Source organism: Homalodisca vitripennis, unplaced genomic scaffold (assembly GCF_021130785.1).
Source record: "Homalodisca vitripennis isolate AUS2020 unplaced genomic scaffold, UT_GWSS_2.1 ScUCBcl_6407;HRSCAF=13607, whole genome shotgun sequence".
In the NCBI taxonomy this organism is placed as follows: Eukaryota; Metazoa; Arthropoda; class Insecta; order Hemiptera; family Cicadellidae; genus Homalodisca; species Homalodisca vitripennis.
Genome location: NW_025782516.1, coordinates 17,463 through 35,449, shown reverse-complemented (window position 1 = coordinate 35,449; position 17,987 = coordinate 17,463). Strand labels below are relative to the sequence as shown.

Sequence of the window (17,987 nt, the reverse complement as noted above, 5' to 3'; positions counted from 1 at the left end):
AATTTTTTCAACATTTGTTTATTACCTTATTTTGTGTAATCAGACCCAACTTGGATAATTTTCAAAAAGTTTTTCCTAGTGAAAAATTTTTTTTTCCAAATCAATTTAAAAAATCACGTAATCGTTTGGTAAAAGTTTTATAGCAGCAAAACTAAGATTGCAAATTGCATTAAATTGGGTCTGATTGTTGGCAATAGCCTATAGATTACGTGCAAAAAATATCAGTACTGTATCTTGAATACTTCCTGAGAAAAATGTACCTTTATGAGAAAAATGCTAACTTTCCGGTAATCGCATTTATTGTGAAAAACAAGACTAAATGAGGCTCTAGGTCTACCTTATAAAAGTCCCTGGGCCATACTGGGGTCCATCTGCTTCATCTTACTTTTCATTTTGAACCATTCTTCTTTTTCTTCTTTCTTGTCTGGCTTCTTTCGTTATTCCTTCCGCAGCTTTCTCACTTTTTCCTCTGTCGCAATTCATCAATTCCGTGCAAAGCACTCACTGACCTATCACATAAAACTTAGTCCAAGCTTCTGGAAAACTTCAAGTTTGCCACTATTTCTATCATTGAACGAAGTGACAAGCATCATATACACCAAGTTTCAACGTATCCAGCCTTACCCGTTTTGGAATTTTGGCCCATACCACATTGTTTGAAGCTCTCGTTTGGATTCTGCGTATGTCCGTGTAAACATTATTTTAAACAACTCAGAATTTGTTAGTGCCCTGTAGATGTATTTTATTTCTAACATTATCTCTTCAGGTAGGCTATCTTTGTGGTCATAAAACTGTACCTTGAGGCCTTAGCCTTCTCATAACCAACACCACGAGTCTACGCCTTTCGGACACAAACCGTGTTGAGGATTTTCATTAGTGGAGAGTTTATGAAAGTAGGTGGCCCGAATATTTTTCTTCATTTCTTCTACATTCTTTACACCTCTTCTTATTGCAAGGCCATAATATGTTTGTAATTTGTCTATTTGGGCGTCTGTTAGTCTTTTCTTTCCCCCAAGCACCTTACCGTCACCTAATTTTATTTTTATTTATTTATTTCACAACAAACATAGGCTAATAGGAAAATCAGATGTCAAAGTAACATTAGAGGTAAACACAGAGTAAGAATCAAGTTCATAGAGGTTAAAACTTCTCTGTGTATAGAGAAGTGTGCACTATACAATGTGCTGAAAGAAGTGGTCAGCTTTCTCAACGCGTTTTCTCCGACCAAAAAACAGCTGACATACCTCTAGTTTTTATTTAATTTTGAAACTTAGGAATAAGATACAACTGTGAGAGTTATATTTTTTTTAAAGGAAATAAACTAACAAATCAAAATAAAAAATAAAAAAAAATTGTATAAATTTTATTTTTTTGCGTTCCGACTCTCCCCTTAAAGGAAAAACATCTGATTGTTGTTTGTCATCAAGTCCAGAGACTAAGTAGTAACTTTATTTTTGTACTAAAGGTTCCTCAAGCACGAGCCTCCGAGGTGACGGTATATGAAATGTTAATTATTCTTAATTTAAAAAACGTATACTCCAATAATTAAATTTGGTTTAATTAATTACCTCAAATCCCGGGGAGGTCCTATCATACAGGAATAGCGAGCCACAGTGAATTACAAACAAGCCAGCAATAGCTGAGAAACTGAGGCTTCAAAGAGATAAACGAAGAAAAAATTAGTTTAATTTGTATTTAAGATAAGTGGGTCTGGTGAAGCTTTCCTTGAAAGAGAAAGGCCTCACGAAAATGAAATTGTTTGATTTTTACAATGAATGAAGAACCTTGATAAAGTATATAATACAGACAAAATAGGCATAATGCCAAGGACTTGAAAATTATTTTGTAATCATACTTTAAAACTATAATTGTGATTGTTAGATTTGTTTCTGAATAAATGTAATACTACCAATGCAATTAAATTAAATTTGCTTGTGGTTAAAAATCTATTGTAAATTAAAATAATACTAAATTATACGGCTCTAAATCTGTATAACTCTTGTTTATACTAATAAACAAGGGTATAACCTCTCTAACCAAAGATATAGCCTGTGACAAATATATCAGCTCTTGCTGACTACTGTCACTCTTCACCTATGTTGGTTAATCTGGACATGTATGTATGTAACATATGTTTGTTGTTTGAGCCGGTGAGCTGTTAGTTTAGGTTATGTGGTGTTGTATTGATGATGGTTAATAGTTCACGCATAATTTCCAACGCGTTTACTTAAACCTACTAGAGAATACTTCAACATATAGTTTTTAATAGAATTAGTTATTATAATGGTTTGGTTGACTCCAACTTTCAGGGAAGCTGCAAAAAATGTGAGTTAACCTCTAATCAACAATACTAATCGTAACATTTACTTTATCTTATTTTCATTGTTTTCAATAGGAAAATGCTTAAAAAGTGAATTATAAAATAACCAAGTCCATAAGATCAAAAGTAATAAACCACGTCATTGAGAAAACTTCCAATGGACTTCACCAAGGAGTTCTATCCCATTTCCTTTCATTTCTCCTATTACACATCATAGCCGCTCCTCAACACTCATTAAAGTGGTAGAAGGGTAAAAAAGACAGACATTAAAACCTAACCTATTTCGTAATAATAATATGTTTTCATTTCCAGAAGGATATTTTAGGCAGTTACAGTTCATAATTGCACAATAACTGATAGCCTAATATGTTTGAAAATTTAGGTTATATCTAAAATAGTTCACCAGACCAGGGGACCGAGGGAATCGGAGTAAATGTAAAGTAAAGTAAAGATGTCTTATTTTATCTGGCGAAGTTGTAGTTAAGAAGCCCTCTCTAACACAACCTGGAGACCAATGCCTTAAAGGTGACTTCCGAAGTACCACCAACGGCCGGGCAGGCAAGCTGCTTGCAAGGACAGGATCGCTCAGTGGTCACCCATAGAAGCAGCAGCCACGCTCGCCGTTGCACACATTCTGCACAGTTTTGACAGCTACTACGTGTTGTTATTGAATTTTACCCGTACTGGAGTAATTTATGGTTTTATTCCTAGTGTTTGTTGCACTTTGGAAATAACTGATGCATAAATTGCCTTTCTTTTACATGATAATAATATAAGATAATGAAAATTACTTGGTAGATGATATATCATAAATAGAAAAGAAAAAACAACTACATAACTCTATAAACCTGTCTCTGTATAAAAAAAAACCAAAAACATAGTTTAAGGTACAAAAAGAAAACCGTTAAGAAATTCGAACAATTGTTCACCAATTAAACTCTTGAAATGTTTGCACCTTTGCTGTGAAGAGCCATCTTCTGTTTACATATGTTAAACCGAAGCAATTGACTGAAGATAGCTCTCCACAAAGAGGCGGAAATGTGTCGAGAATTTAATTGTGTTTGCAATGTTTACGTTGTTTAATCAAATAATTTTTTTATCTATTTCAAACTAATTTTTATAGGTATTCAGAACACCATTCAGTTATATTAGGAAAAGGCTTATCGATATAGTTTTTGGGTAGCCATAGTTTTATTTAATTTAAATAAATTATAGACAGAAGTTTGTCAGTAGAGGAGAAAACACAGTATCTGAAAAAGGATTCATTCAGGAATATACTTGCTTCACCAACTGCGTGTTGCAAATAATCCTTATTCGCGTATGTCCTATTGTCTTAGTCTATGGTGAAAATAATGTTTTTTTTGCAAATTATTAAGTTTGAACATTACAAGAACCAATGGGATGTAAGAATTATTATAGAAGTCGACTGTCGGAATTCAAGTGAGAATACTTTTAGCGATTACTTTGTTTTTATGAGAAAAGTACATGAAGTGTATATTTTTACTTATTTAAAATACAGTTTATTAAAATATTGTTTGTGTAATATTACGTGTTTTTAGCTTTTCATTGAAGTTATTTGATGTACACAGTGAAACATTTGTTTTTTTTTTTATATATGTGTGAAATTTACTTATCTTTAACTTATCTACAAAAAAAATAATCAGAGTAGTCCTTTGTTGTTCTATTAATATAAAATGTGTGTGTACGTGCACTTGAGTGTGTATGTGTGTGTGTACACGTACGCATGAGTATATATACGTGTATTGGTGTATTCAGTTAAAATTTGAGTTAAATCCAGAACTTTTTAAATATTTTTGTGCCATCTGGGTCTAAATTTTAATGTTCATATTCATGTCAGACAATTTGAGATTTAATTGTAAGATGTTGCTTTTAAAATTAGTTGCAGAAAAGTCCTAAAAAAGCACTGACATTCATCGATTCCCTACGGCTCCACGTGCAGGGAGGGGCTGGCGGAATGGGCCATCCCAAATTTGGAGGGGTGGGAGGTCGAGGGGGCAGAGTATAACGTTTGAAGGAGTGGAGGGTAAGTGAAATCGTTATAGTGAAAGTCATGTGGATTAATTTCATGGGTCACACCAATGGTTGACTAACAAGGATAAATTACAAAATTTGTCCCATATTCTTGATTCACATCAGTGAACTTCTTATAATTTATCCTAAGAAATGGCATATATATTTTCTGTAGTAGTGCCACTGTATATATTTTCTGTATTAAATAATGGTTTGTATTACCAATAGCAAAAACAAATTAAGGACTTTTTTACAAGTCTGTGTTATTACGAATACTAGATTAATTATAGTATTTCCAAATAATTGGTAATGTTACAAATATATTTCTAAACTCCACACCAAAGTAACTTCAAGTACTTACAGCAACAAAAATAAAGTATTAATTTTCCCAAAATATTACATTGATTTCAAAAAATGTATTAATATAGGTTCAGCACTTTACTATGTAAAATTGTTAATTATTATTGTCATGGAAATACATGTACATGTCTTTCTTCATTGCTTTTATAATGAACAAATTATTGAATTTTTACATTAAAGAACCAATGAGATGTAAGAATTATTACAGAAGTCGACTGACGGATTTCAAGCGAGAATTCTTTTAGAGGGTTACTTTGTTTTTGTGTTATATATATATATATATAAGCAGTGCTCGATTTCTAGAAATTGAGGTACCGGAACTACAACCTGCCGAGACTTATCCCCCACCCCCTTCTATTATATATCAGTCCCATCACCACAAAACAGTGTTTGCCCGTGTAAAGAACTAGGTTCTTGAAAGGAAACAAGAAGATTTTATAGAACTCAAACTTCTTTTATTAACATAAATAGCAGTAGAGCAATACAGCGTTTACTTTTTGTATTCGGATTCTTTTTAAAAATATAGTCCAAAACTTTAACTTGTTTTTCATCGTATTTCTTTTCTCTTGATCTCTCCTTACTTTTGACAGCTAGCGCTGAGTGGTGTCCAGAAACAAGCCAAGTGTCAACGTACTTTTCTGGTTGAAACAGCCGGAGAGGAGGTCCATTTATTTTTACAAACAACAGGCCATACACCGTTGTAATTTTGAGTGACGATCTCAGAGGTGTTATTATTAAATTCATTTGAGAAAACCCTCTTTCACATTCAATTGATGAAATGGCAACCGAGTTGATCGATTGCTCGAGCCGACAGAGGCTGTCTGGTAACGTTCTGGAGTAGATATATTCTCTGAAACCCGTTATTAACTGCCTTTCATTAACCTTAAACTTGGAAGCAAGTTCCCTCATTTCGTTTTCTCCGAACGTTATTGGGATGTCTTCAGGCCAATTTCTAGTGTCCATAACTTTGAAAGTTTCTGCTAACTTAGTATCTTTTTCATTTAACAGTCTCGCTTCAATAGACGTTTTCAGTACTCCGTAAAATATTTCCGGGTTCATCGGTTGGTCGTTTACTCGACCAGCTTTTGTTTGGAGAGGAACACTGAAAAAAGACAAGTTGTCAACTGCTTCTTGGGCATTTTAGAGTATAGACCAGGAGTTGTTTTCCTTTCTTCGAATAAAGCAACTACGATTTGCAATTTTCTATTTGCATAGCTCAAATCTGCGTTGCAATGCTGTAAAGCTTCACTTAGTTCTGAAAGCTCTTGTAAAGCGTCAGCCATCAAACCCAGGTCTAATATGAAATTTGTATCTGTGATTTTGTTGAGGAGGCGAGAAAAAAGTACTTCTTTCTTTGTTGTCTCTAGTTGTATCATTTGAAGCTTCTTTGAAGTGTTGTACTAACGCCTCGTAGGACTCCCATACAGCTGAGACAGATCTGAAACTGGATGCGACCCAACGGGTGCTCAAAACTCTTCCAATTTTTAAAATTTCTGCCTCTAATAGATTCGCACAGTTCCGGAGTTCCCTACTGTTCTTTGGCGAGGCGTGATAGATAACATAGAGTTTATCAATAAAGGATTTGAATCTGTTTACTCGTGAAACAGATTTAATAGCGTCTGAAACTGACAGCTCAAGTCTGTGGTTTGCACAGTGCCTGACAATAATAGAAGGGAATTTCTGACAAAATAATGCCCCAATTCCTTTGTGTTTTCCGAGCATGGTAGCAGTTAGCATCACAAGTTAAGCTTGTTTAAGTTATCGCTTAAAAACTGCTCAGATAACCCATTTGAATGAAGGCAGTTCATTAAAGAGTCAAAATACTTCTTTAGCGGTAACGCCATCAAGTTCTACCAGATCAGAAATACGTTAGTGGAGCCACACATACCAGATTTTTTCAAAGAACACCGGACGTATACAATAAAACTTGATTTATTACTTAAGGAAGTGGATTCATCAATTATCAGACCAATTTTTGTCTCATTCTCAATAATTTCACTTACACATTTTTTCTTCATTTCCTTACTGATGTGCAAAGCAATGTTAGCACAAGCTTTTGTCAGAATGTAAATATGTGACCCAAGTTAATCCCATTAAGTTCTTGCAAATCTATTTCTGTTTCAAAATAACTAAAGGATTGATTTACTTTAACAACCTTGTATGCCGTTCGAAATATTTTTTCAGTCACTTCTTTTTCCTGGGAACGCTGTTTCAAGATATTTTTCACCAATGCTCCGTCTTTAGCTTCGGATAAAATTTCATCTGCTGCTTTATGGCCCGCACTCTCTTTGTGGTCATGAATTTTTTTCCTTAATGAAGTTTGTTTTTTCTCTTTTGTGTCTCCATAACTGTCTATCTCACCATTTGCCCATTTTTTTGAAATTTTCATGCCTGTTTTTTTCTTTACATATAAGATCCCAACTTCCTTACAAGTCCCACATCCTAAAATTCTATTTTTAATCAACAACCAGTCATACCTTTTGCAAAATTCTGTATTTTGCGAGTTATTCCAACAATCTGGTAAGTCATTGTTGCATTTAATCTGCTGTTCTTTTTCTTTAGGGGGTTCCACATTAATTTCAAATCTGGTTACCTTTTCATTGCTAGAAGATGGTTGTGACGTCGATGAAATCTGTTGTTCATGGTTGTCTGGACATGCAACAGTTCGTTTAAGTCTGTTACTGTCACCCGAAGACGAAAAGTAATCTGTTAATTTTTTGTTCATTTTACTTCACAATAAAAACTTCACTAACGAATACAAACACAGAAAAATATGTAACCTCAATGAAGTAACATAATAAATGCAAGAAAACCACGTTTTCGATGGAGAGGCGCATACACATTTGAAACCACTACTACTGAGCAACTGAGCGAATGATGCGTAATACGACAAGTCGACACAGCCAAACGGGCGGGTCTATACGTCGCTGATGGAGGAGAGGGAACATGTGTGGGGGGGGGAAGTTAGTAATCGGGCGAGTCTATATGCCACCGACGGATGGGAGGACGCATGTGAAGGAGGAAAGATAAAGATTAAGAGGCTTCTGGCGCATTTTAAAAACTGTAGGCACTTCGAGATAGCTTCGTGATACATTTGAATGTTTTATTATTGATTGCGAGGTAAACTATAGTAATCATATATTTTAAGAATTTGATGTTCATAATAAATTTGGTAATTAACTCACCAACCAAAAATTTAGTTTTGGTTTTAGTGGGTTTTTGGTACAGAATATTATTATTATTTGAAGGATAGAGGTCCCGGAACGCCGTTCCGCCGCGTTCCGTCTCAAATCGAGCCCTGTATATAAGTACATAATTGTATTTCTTTACTTAATATTTTTTTAAATACTTGCACACAATTGCCTATAAAAATTTGTGTAACATTATGTTAAGAAATTAAGTAAAAACTAAATTATATTAAAAATTTGAAGAAATGCATCTCTATTAGGAGTCACTGAATTCCTTACTTTTGAATTTATAATGAACATAGAGGAATCAAAATAAAAGAAAACTAATATTGAAGTGGGTAGATTGATTCTTCTTTGCAGCATCAAATGTGATCAGAGAATAACTCCTTCATGAGTTATGTAAACAAAGCACATACATAAGATATATCAGTTATACATAGTGCAAACTGTTCCAAGACTGGCAAGCTTGATCCTTCAGAATGTTTGAAGAGATTCTCATTAGCTGGTAACCCATAAAAATAAATAACAAGTCGACAACAAATCAAATTCTATCTCCACCTGTACGTTATACTGAAGGGATTATTTCTATTTTACTGCAGTAAAGACAGTGTTTTCACTTAATTTAAGATAAACATATATTTAGTTAAAAAACCAACGCATATTTATTTCTTGAATATTTCCTTCATAGATATGTCATTAAAAGACCTGATGAAGTCACTAAAGGGCAAGCACAAAGTAAAAGCATCGGTTGGGCAAGATAGTAACGCCAGGAGCATTCTGGGTAGACCAGGCAATGATGTGGTGATTCAATGTCCTACAGGCGTCACTATCATGTCTGAATATGGTAATAAGCTAGGTAAGTAGTTTTTTAATACAATCATTGTTTTAGATTAGATTAAAAAGGAGCATAAGGGCTCTTAGTTCGTAGCATGTCAATCTAAACTTATCGGACACTGTATTTAGCTTTACTGTTTACCTCAGTAAGTTCAATGAGATCTAGTAGTTTCTGCCCAATGCCAATATAAAATTCATCACCTGGCTGAAAGATTCCAAAACATGTTCTTCACCTAACCACAAGCCTCCCACAATCAAAAATGATCATTTAGCAGTCTCCTTCTCTGTGTTGCTGTTTTTTTGTATCATTGAATGATGATAAATACCCAGAGAAATCATCTATCCATCTCCTGTGTCCATTTGATATTGACCCTCTAGTGTCAATCCAACCTTTGTTTATTGAAACATGAACAATTTTCATGCTAGCAACTAAAAATAATTGCACCTTGCAATTCAGATCTAGTTTGATGTAAATCTACAACACTGATTATTCTCCCATCTATTGATTCTACCATGGGCTCATTGTCTGTTTTATAGGATGTTCAGTCTGTATGGTACCAAGGGGCGATAACGTTACATTGCAATTTAAAACAAGTATACCTGTGGTCTGAGAAAGAGAGAGGTCTTTCTGACTGATGTAATCAGTTCTCCCAATGGTCCTTGAACATTTTGGATGTGTACAGTTATTTCCCTCCTATTTTGTGTGATAAAAGTGGGGAAAATGCCAACATAACATATACAGGGTTTTTCACGAGGTTGGCACAATTTCAGGATATGATAGTAGACACAAAAACAAACAAAAATGTTCATATAAACATATGTCCTATCTCGTTTCGTTTTAGCGTCTCTGTCCATATGTGTTTTTATAAAAAATTCATATCTTAGAACTCGTGGAGCAAATAACATGAATTTGGCGTTAATGTTATGCTAATAAAAGGGACAATAGAAAAATAGTAAATACCTATTCAAACTGTAATATCCAAAAAACATTTAATCTCACATAAACATTGCAAGAACAACTATTGTTGCATATTTAATTACAGATCTAACGATATTAAATTTATTTACATTGATTGGGAATTAAAATAACTAAATCAATTTTAGTTGATCAGTGTCTATGCTTTCTTACATGTAGAAAGTATATTCTGAGATCCAAGTCCTAATTATTTATTATTTGTATCATTAACAACTGTTTTCTAGTTAATAATATAAAGTTATCAATTATTTCCTTAACAATAGTATTAAAGGTGGTTTCATTACAAGGCTATGACGTGTTGTAATTATTCTTCTTTAATTTGGCTATGATTGGCGTTCACTGGCACTAATTATTCCATTACAGTAGTAATTATGTGAAAGTTGGCTCTGAACTGCAATGAGGAGTATGCTGATATGTGTTTAGCGTATAATATTGAAAAAACTGTATTTCAAACATCATTTCTAAAATATTGTTTTAAAATTAATGCTACCTTAGTTAATCGTAAGTCAATTACAAACAAGGGTGTACGAAACAAGAGATTCCTCATGTACAAGAATTTTCCGACAGGTGCATGGAGGATGTAATAGCATCAGGGCTACTCCTGAGATCTTTAAAAGACAAAGAAAAATTTCTTACTGCCTTAACATGTGGAGTAGTTCTATCCTCAATGGGTTTGCTCCAATGTTTCAGGTTTACTCAGGATATATCCTTGCAAGCTCAAGTGGCACTCTTGGATTTCTTTTTCGGAACTTAATGGCTAGTTATTTTGCCTACTGAGCCACTACTTAAATGCCTGTGGTGCTGCCTATCTCTAGTGTCTGATGTTCCAAAGACTTTGTTAATGTCTCCTCTCAAGAGCCAGGAGACATATATATTGTGGTGGTTCGGAAGTCACCTTTAAGCCATTGGTCCCAGGTTAAGTGTTAGAGAGGGCTTCTTAGCCCTAACTTCGCCTGGTAAAATAAGACATTCTTTACGTTACTTTTACTTTACATATACCTCCTCAGCTCGGGTCCATTAACACTACTGAGATTAGACTGAAATATGAAGCAAAAAAGAGAGAAGAGAAGAAGAAGATGAGTACTTCAACACGAAACTGAGAAAAGTATAGTCAGCTGTCAGAGAAATTGTACTGTCCGTAGAATGAGACACAAAAGAAGAAGGTAGCAGGATTGACACACCTCTCTTGCTACATATTAACCATCCCCTAAGTGTTTATTCATATTAAACCATTGTTTAGTCTAATGTAGACCCAAAAAGGAGTTTTCTCAAATGAAGATAATTTTTAGTTATGTAATAGTGATATTGTTTTGCAGGAGATGTGATGAAGAAGGGGGATATTGTGCTGGTGGCTGAAGGAGGAGTGGGTGGCTCTCCCACCAATGGCTACTGTGGTGCCAAGGGCCAAGCTCTGGCAATCAGCCTCGACCTCAAGCTAATTGCAGATGTAGCGTTTGTTGGCTTCCCCAATGCTGGAAAGTCAACACTGCTCTCCAAGCTGTCACGAGCCACTCCCAAAATTGCCAACTATCCTTGTAAGTTATTTAGATATTTTATTGTGTGAGTGCAGTCGACTTCCGACTATCCATCCCATCAACAATATTTTGGGTTAAACATGGTAGCACAATTGGTAAATGTAAAGTTTTTTCTAAAAACATTTTGACAAAAGGTGCCTGATACAACCGAGGTTTTCCCCTTAACCCTCCGAGTATCTAATAGTATTTCAAAATTTCACAATGTTTCATGACGAATAATCTCTCCCCTGATTACGTATGTGATTCAGCGGAATAAATAAGAAACACCATCAAGTAGTTTTCATCGTTCCCACTAGATCGCAGTTGCTCTTTTATTTATTTCTTTCAGGCCCAATTTACTATCATATGACATACTGTATTAAATCAGTTGTTTCAAGTAATCAGCTGATTCTATTTCTGTTTGTGTACTGAATACAGGTTGTAACCTCACTTTTATGTTACTGGTCAACCTGATTGTAAATGTTTAGTTGTAGCTATGGTAGGAAGGGTTGATTCAATTGAATTTTGAGTTCAGCTCCAGTTCACCTTCCTTTTATTTATCACTTCAACTATTTATGTCTCTGATGTCAAAACCATGTAAATGTTTCGTTTTGAGCTTCTTTGTTGTCGACTTTCTTTGGATCTTGCATTGTAGTGCACTCAACTTTGTACCTGATGAGACAATGAGACTATCTCTCACCTATTTATAGGTGTACAATACAAAAAAAAAACTTTGTTAAAGTTTGCTATTGACGATGGAAGGTTTGAAAGAATAATAGGATTTCAAATATTTGCCATCGTTTTAAGTTCCAAATGTATAAAACAATGTTTCGAGGATTGAAATCTATCCTCTTTTTCAGTTGAGAAGAAAATTAGTTTAAAAAAAAGAAAAGGAAGAAAATGGATTTAATATACCCAAAAGATGCTTTCAATTCAGGCAGGAGAAAATGAATCCAAATGATGCAAGTCACAAGCACAAGTAACGAGCACGAGAAGTCTAGAGCATTAGGTTTGACTTTCATAGTATCCAACTTTTGCCTGTGCTCATGTGATAGTGCTTTTGACTTCTCGTGGCAAATGTCCGAAATCCTATTATCCTATTACTGCCACAGAGCATGACGAGAGCCCCCCTTTCCGGGAAACACCTCTTGAACTGCAGGCACACACCCTCTGCTGAGAGTACCTCGTCGAGAATGCGCCCCCGAAGTTCCATAGCCTCCTCCTCTGAGAGGCGCCTCTCAGGAAGGTTCGTAGGGACCAAGACTAGCTTATGTCCCGTCAGAACCTCCCTGAATGTTTCTCCCAATCCCTCCTCCGTTGAGGGATTGGTACTCGTCGCATGCGCTGCTTGCTCAGGAGGTGCGGTCGGGCGCCTCTTCGGCAGGGGTTTTTCCGCCGAAGAACCGCCCGAGCGCCCTCTCTTCCCAATAGGAGTAGAGACCGCACCTGCAGTTGCCTCCGGTGCTGCCTCCCTCTGTTTTCTCATCTTTCTTCTTTAATTGGCCGACATCTTGCCCGTTTGCCTCCTCCATTGACTGTCCGGAAGCCAGGTGCTGTCGGCCTTCTGCTCCATCGCCCAACGCTTGCGCAGTTTTAAAGGGGAGCTTAAGGTTGTAGTCTATTACACATGCTCCAGTGTCTGTGTCCATGGACTCAACCCTTCCGCTAGCATCATCGAGTACATCGTCGTCGATGGTGGTAGCGCTAGAAGAACAGGCAGATACATCCAAGGCCTGGGTGCCGGATGCAACTGCACGTTGCAGTTCTTCCAGATCTAAATCTGTTGGTGTTTTTTGTTTTTATTTTTAGTACCGAGGAAATAACGGTCCACCCAGCCAGAGCCCCGCATGACCAGGTAAGGCTATTTACGCTTGGGGGGGCGCCCAACCCCCAAAGGCTCCGTTTACGACGTTCAACCCCTGCGCCATGCATCCCTTAGGCACGGGTCGCTTCACACCGTGGGATTGGGGTGCCCTCAGTCAAAAACAAGTTTTTGTGTGTGGTGAGATTCCAGGCGGACCCGGACTGGCACCACTACTGCGCGGCGCCGAGGGCCGTCACCGCGCAGAGTGCACACTCGAGGCACTACCCTAGATCCTGGGGTTTTGTTGACAGCAGGGCCACCTCATGCAGGACACTAAGTAGCGTTTATCCGAGCCCAACCATTGGTTAGATGGTTGGATTCGGATCCCCCTTCGGTCTTGAGCGACACCTTGGCGGTGCCGCCCCTGGAGAGGTACTTTCCTAGTTCATTTGGGATTCACCCGAACTAAGGTCAGCCCGTCTCCTAGACCCCCTATTATCCTTACAAAAGAATCTATTTATTTAATGGCTATCAGTGATTATTACTGTTTGCATCCCTGTGAAAAAGATGAACTCTAGTTAAGCATGACGAAGCTAAGAGTTCACAGTGGAATGCAAGGAGGTACTGAAGTATAGTGGGAAAAGCCAAAACCGTGTGAATGGCAATTGCTAGTTAGGAGTTAACTTCTTGTGTAATATAAAATTGAATAAGAGAATAAAACGGATTAAATGTATTGAAACAAAATATTATGTCACAGACATGCATAATTCTGTAACAGTGCTATAAATATAACACTACTCCAGAATCCGTTAAGGGGTTAATAAGCATGAATGCTGTAATTATTTACATTAAGTCTGAACGTTCCATGCATTTCAAATTTTTCCGCTGTAGTAACATGTTTGGTTTTATTTTATAGCCTACACACACTGAATTTGTAAAACAATTATTTTTGTGGTAAAGAATGTATATTTTGATGAAATAAATTTAAGCATATAGGAGTATTCTCAGCATCATAAAATCGGGCATCGTTCACAATGATGTCAAGAAATGTTTTCCGTTGTACTAAATATATATTAGTCTATCGCAATCAGGTTTATACTAAAAACAGCATTGTTTCACTTCTGCTTTGACTTCACTGCATTCACCTCTATGCTAACTGTGTGAAGGAATTGGTGCAACCGAGGCTGCAACAAGTACTGTCGTATCTTTTTGATCCATACTTGAATGGCTACCTTTGTTGTTTTGAGTTATAAAATATAGAACTGAACATGAAAATCTGTTAAAATCAATTTTCATGTTTGATGCAACTCCATAATTTTAGCAGAAAAGTGTTTGAATTCAGTCTCACCTCTTAAAAAACTATTGAAGAGCAGCCTTAATTCCACTTGTAAATTGACCGATTTTTATTTTACTACCAACCATGCAGTCATATTTTTGCTGTTATTTAAATCTGCTGATATGCAATAATCTAAAGCCACCTTATAGTGTATTGATATTTTTTATACAAGACATAATAATTAAGACTGAATTTGGATGTCCACATTGTAGATTTAAGTTGTTGGTGTTAATCAGTTTTATGGAAGGCTAAGGTCGTTAATGATCAATTGAAAGGAAAGAAATTATTCAACAAATAATTGGTAGGTTCTGTTCATATATCTTAATTTGCTTCTATTCGGTATCTGGATAATTTTTTATAAAAACCACACTTATAAAACCTAATTGTATCATTCCTTTATCATTTGAAACCATTTCCTGATTTAAAAAGTAAATCAAAATCAATAAGACAAACATGATCTAGTTTCAAAATACTTGCTCTAAGTGTATTGGTATGAATGGAATATTTCATAGTGTATTACATTATTCTGATGAATGTTATTTTGGGGAGAATTCTTGATGGTGGTGTTATTGATTAACTAATAGCTTTTAACACACGTGCCATATTTTCATAACTTGTGAGTTGTTGAAGTTTGGGAATTGCCACTAATGTCACAATTGTTAATGTATTGAATCTTGTATTTTCTTGTTGTAGTACACAAAGAACTGACACTAAATTGTGTCATAATTATTCATGTTCTGGCAACTGGCACCATTTATAAATTGACCAAAATCTGCAATCAGTTTATTTACTCTTTACTGATTCAAAGTGTAAGTCACAGAGGTTACTGGTGTGGATGTGTAGAGAGATGTGAATTCTGTTACTTAAAGTATAATTATATTTACTTTATAAGTATGAGTGTTCTGAGAATATTAATGTACTCCTTTTGCATTACGTTACTTTTAGAATTTTTGGATTCTCAAATTATTTTGAAGTCAGAAGAAAGAAAGAACAATTGCATACCTTTTATCGAGTGTATCAAAAGTGCTAATGGAAACTTAAGAAAAATTGTACTCTTGAATGAAGAGATTCAGAACATTTCTCTCGCAGTTAATTTATTGAAATGTATTCAATATCCAGTTCTGATACCAAGCTATCAGACAAACCTTCCAAAAGAAATCACATACATCATGTTTTCAGTGAATGTCAGTGTATATCACAAACTTCTTACAAATGTAATTCTCAAAAATCGAGTTTCTCTTATTTTTCTTTGGGAATCGTCTGAGCTTGCTTTTGAAGAAGAAAAATTGCAGGAGATATTTAATACAATTCAAAACTATCAGATTTACAAAGCGTTTGTTCTTGTAAAACAACAAAATTTTGACATTGACATTTACACTCATTATTTATATGGGCTAAATCAGTGCCAAGCATCTAGATCATATTTATTTATTGATACTTGGAAAACAGTGCAAAAAGTTTTCAAAACAAGACGTTTTCAACAATTATGGTCCGCAAATAAAACTACAATAGAAAACATCACTAAAAGACTTCCAGGGTTGTGTGGTTAGATGTTTGATGAGAAACAACCCATTTCAGTCTGCTGATGCTGCCAATCGAAATGCTATTGACAAACTTGAAGGTTTTGAAAAAAGAATAATGGTGCGGATGATGGTCTTCTATAACTTTACATGGGATATAGAAGAATTACAAAATATATCTAAGGACATGAAGAGTGTAGATAACCTGGTTACAAAAACTTTCAGTGATGGTAAGTTTGATGTTGCCATCGGCAGACTTCCATATCCACTGATTATCGCTGAGGACTTTTCATGCAGTTATACTTATGACGATTTGGCCTTCTTTGTGCCTTGTGGATCTGAAGAACAACCGTTGGGGTGGTTACACATACATGTATCACTACTTAGATGGGTATGTATTGTGCTTCTCATATTTTTCCTTTCGATTATTTTAACAGTGATAAAATCAGTTCTTCCTCAGGAGAATCCTATATTCATGTCGTTTTCAACAAATGCTTTGACTGTTTTTGGAATACACATTGAATGTGTTGTCAGTCTAAAAATTGTCACAAATACTATGAGATTCCTGTTGGCAGTGATCATGTTTTATTGTATGGTCATGTCGGTGGCTTACAAAGCGTCATTGAAGAGTTTGCTGATGGCTCCTTTGAAACCCAACACCATTCAGACATGGGAAGAGCTGGAGAAGTCTAACTTGAAAATAGCAGGAAGCAGACTGGGTTTCTCTGTTCTGAAAGAAATCAGTGAAGATCACTTCACGCTGCAAGAGATATTGAAGAGGTTTCAAATAAAAACGTACTCTGAATTGGCAACACTACTTAATAGCATCAAGGAGGGACATGATACAGCTTACTTTGGTCTGGAGGAAGGACTCAGTTTGATGGTTCTGATGAGCAGAAAGAAAAATCTCTCAGCAGAGCCCTCATTATGTCAGGTTAACGGGGCTGTTGTCTCTTCCCCACTGTCGCTCAGCGTAACCAGAAGAGGCTCTCCGCTCACTTTGTTGATTAACCGTGCAATCATCAAGAACATGCAGGCAGGTTTGTTGAAACATAACATGTCTGTGCCTGTCAAGAGAACTACCTCCAATAGGATAACCAGTGATCCCAAGTCGTACACGCTAAAACAGTTTTAGATACATTTTTTTGCTGTGGTTGACTGGGACAATCATCGCATCATTTGTGTTCCTATTAGAGACACTGAATTTTTTGTTATACTCTGATAAAGTAGTAGTGATTTGAAAATAATCAAGTGGTGGAGTATGTTTAATTTAAGTCACTTACTTACTTACTTACTGCCGGGGGCGTAACAAATCTCAGTCGATTCTTTGCCTCGTCTATGAGCCTCTTCCACGCCACCCTGTCTTCCGCCAGATCCACAGACCCTCCACACCGGGTCACATCTTCGACCACTTGATCGCACCATCTTATCTTTGGCCTACCCAAAGGGCGCCTTCCTGCCGGTACCGCCTGGTAGACCTCTTTTAACCTTGTGCCCCTCCTGTCTCCGATGTACATGTCCTAGCCAGCTAATTCTCTTTGCCTTCACCAAAGCCACAATATCAGGATCTTGGTATACATTGCGTAATTCTCTATTTTTTCTTATTCGCCACACCCCTTCATCACATATTGGTCCAAATATTTTTCGGAGAACTTTATTCTCAAAAACAATCAACCGCCCCTCATTTTTTTTTCTTCGTTAATGTCCACGTTTCACTTCCATACATTAGGACTGGTTGAATGATTGTTTTATAAATTCTTATTTTGGAGCATTGTGACAACAATCTTGACGTAAAGAGTTTTGTACACGCCCCAAGACACCTATTTGCATTAGCTAATTTGCTTTGTATCTCTATATCCTCCACGTTTTTGCTGTTTATTGTTACATCCCAAATATTTAAAACTTTCTACACAGCCAATCGAGTAGTTGTCAATGCTTAAGTTTGTTCTCACATTTTCAGCATGTCTTCCAAAATGAATAATTTTAGTTTTATCTTCATTTAGCTCTAAGCCTACTGTTTGACATTCTTTAATAAAACTTTTTGTTAGTGTGGAGAGGTCATCCAAACTTTCTGACAAGATCACTACATCATCCGCAAATGCCA

At 36.1% G+C, this 17,987-nt stretch overlaps 1 protein-coding gene across 1 annotated transcript; it reads left to right on the top strand.

Annotated features, from left to right (window-relative positions):
* The first annotated feature begins 2,146 nt into the window (after positions 1-2,146).
* Positions 2,147-17,018, top strand: LOC124373782 (GTP-binding protein 10 homolog). The gene is given in 6 exon segments (XM_046832122.1): positions 2,147-2,325; positions 4,221-4,344; positions 4,347-4,364; positions 8,588-8,755; positions 11,026-11,244; positions 16,459-17,018. Coding segments are annotated over 6 exon segments (1,131 nt in total). The 5' UTR covers positions 2,147-2,283.
* The last annotated feature ends 969 nt before the right edge of the window (positions 17,019-17,987 follow it).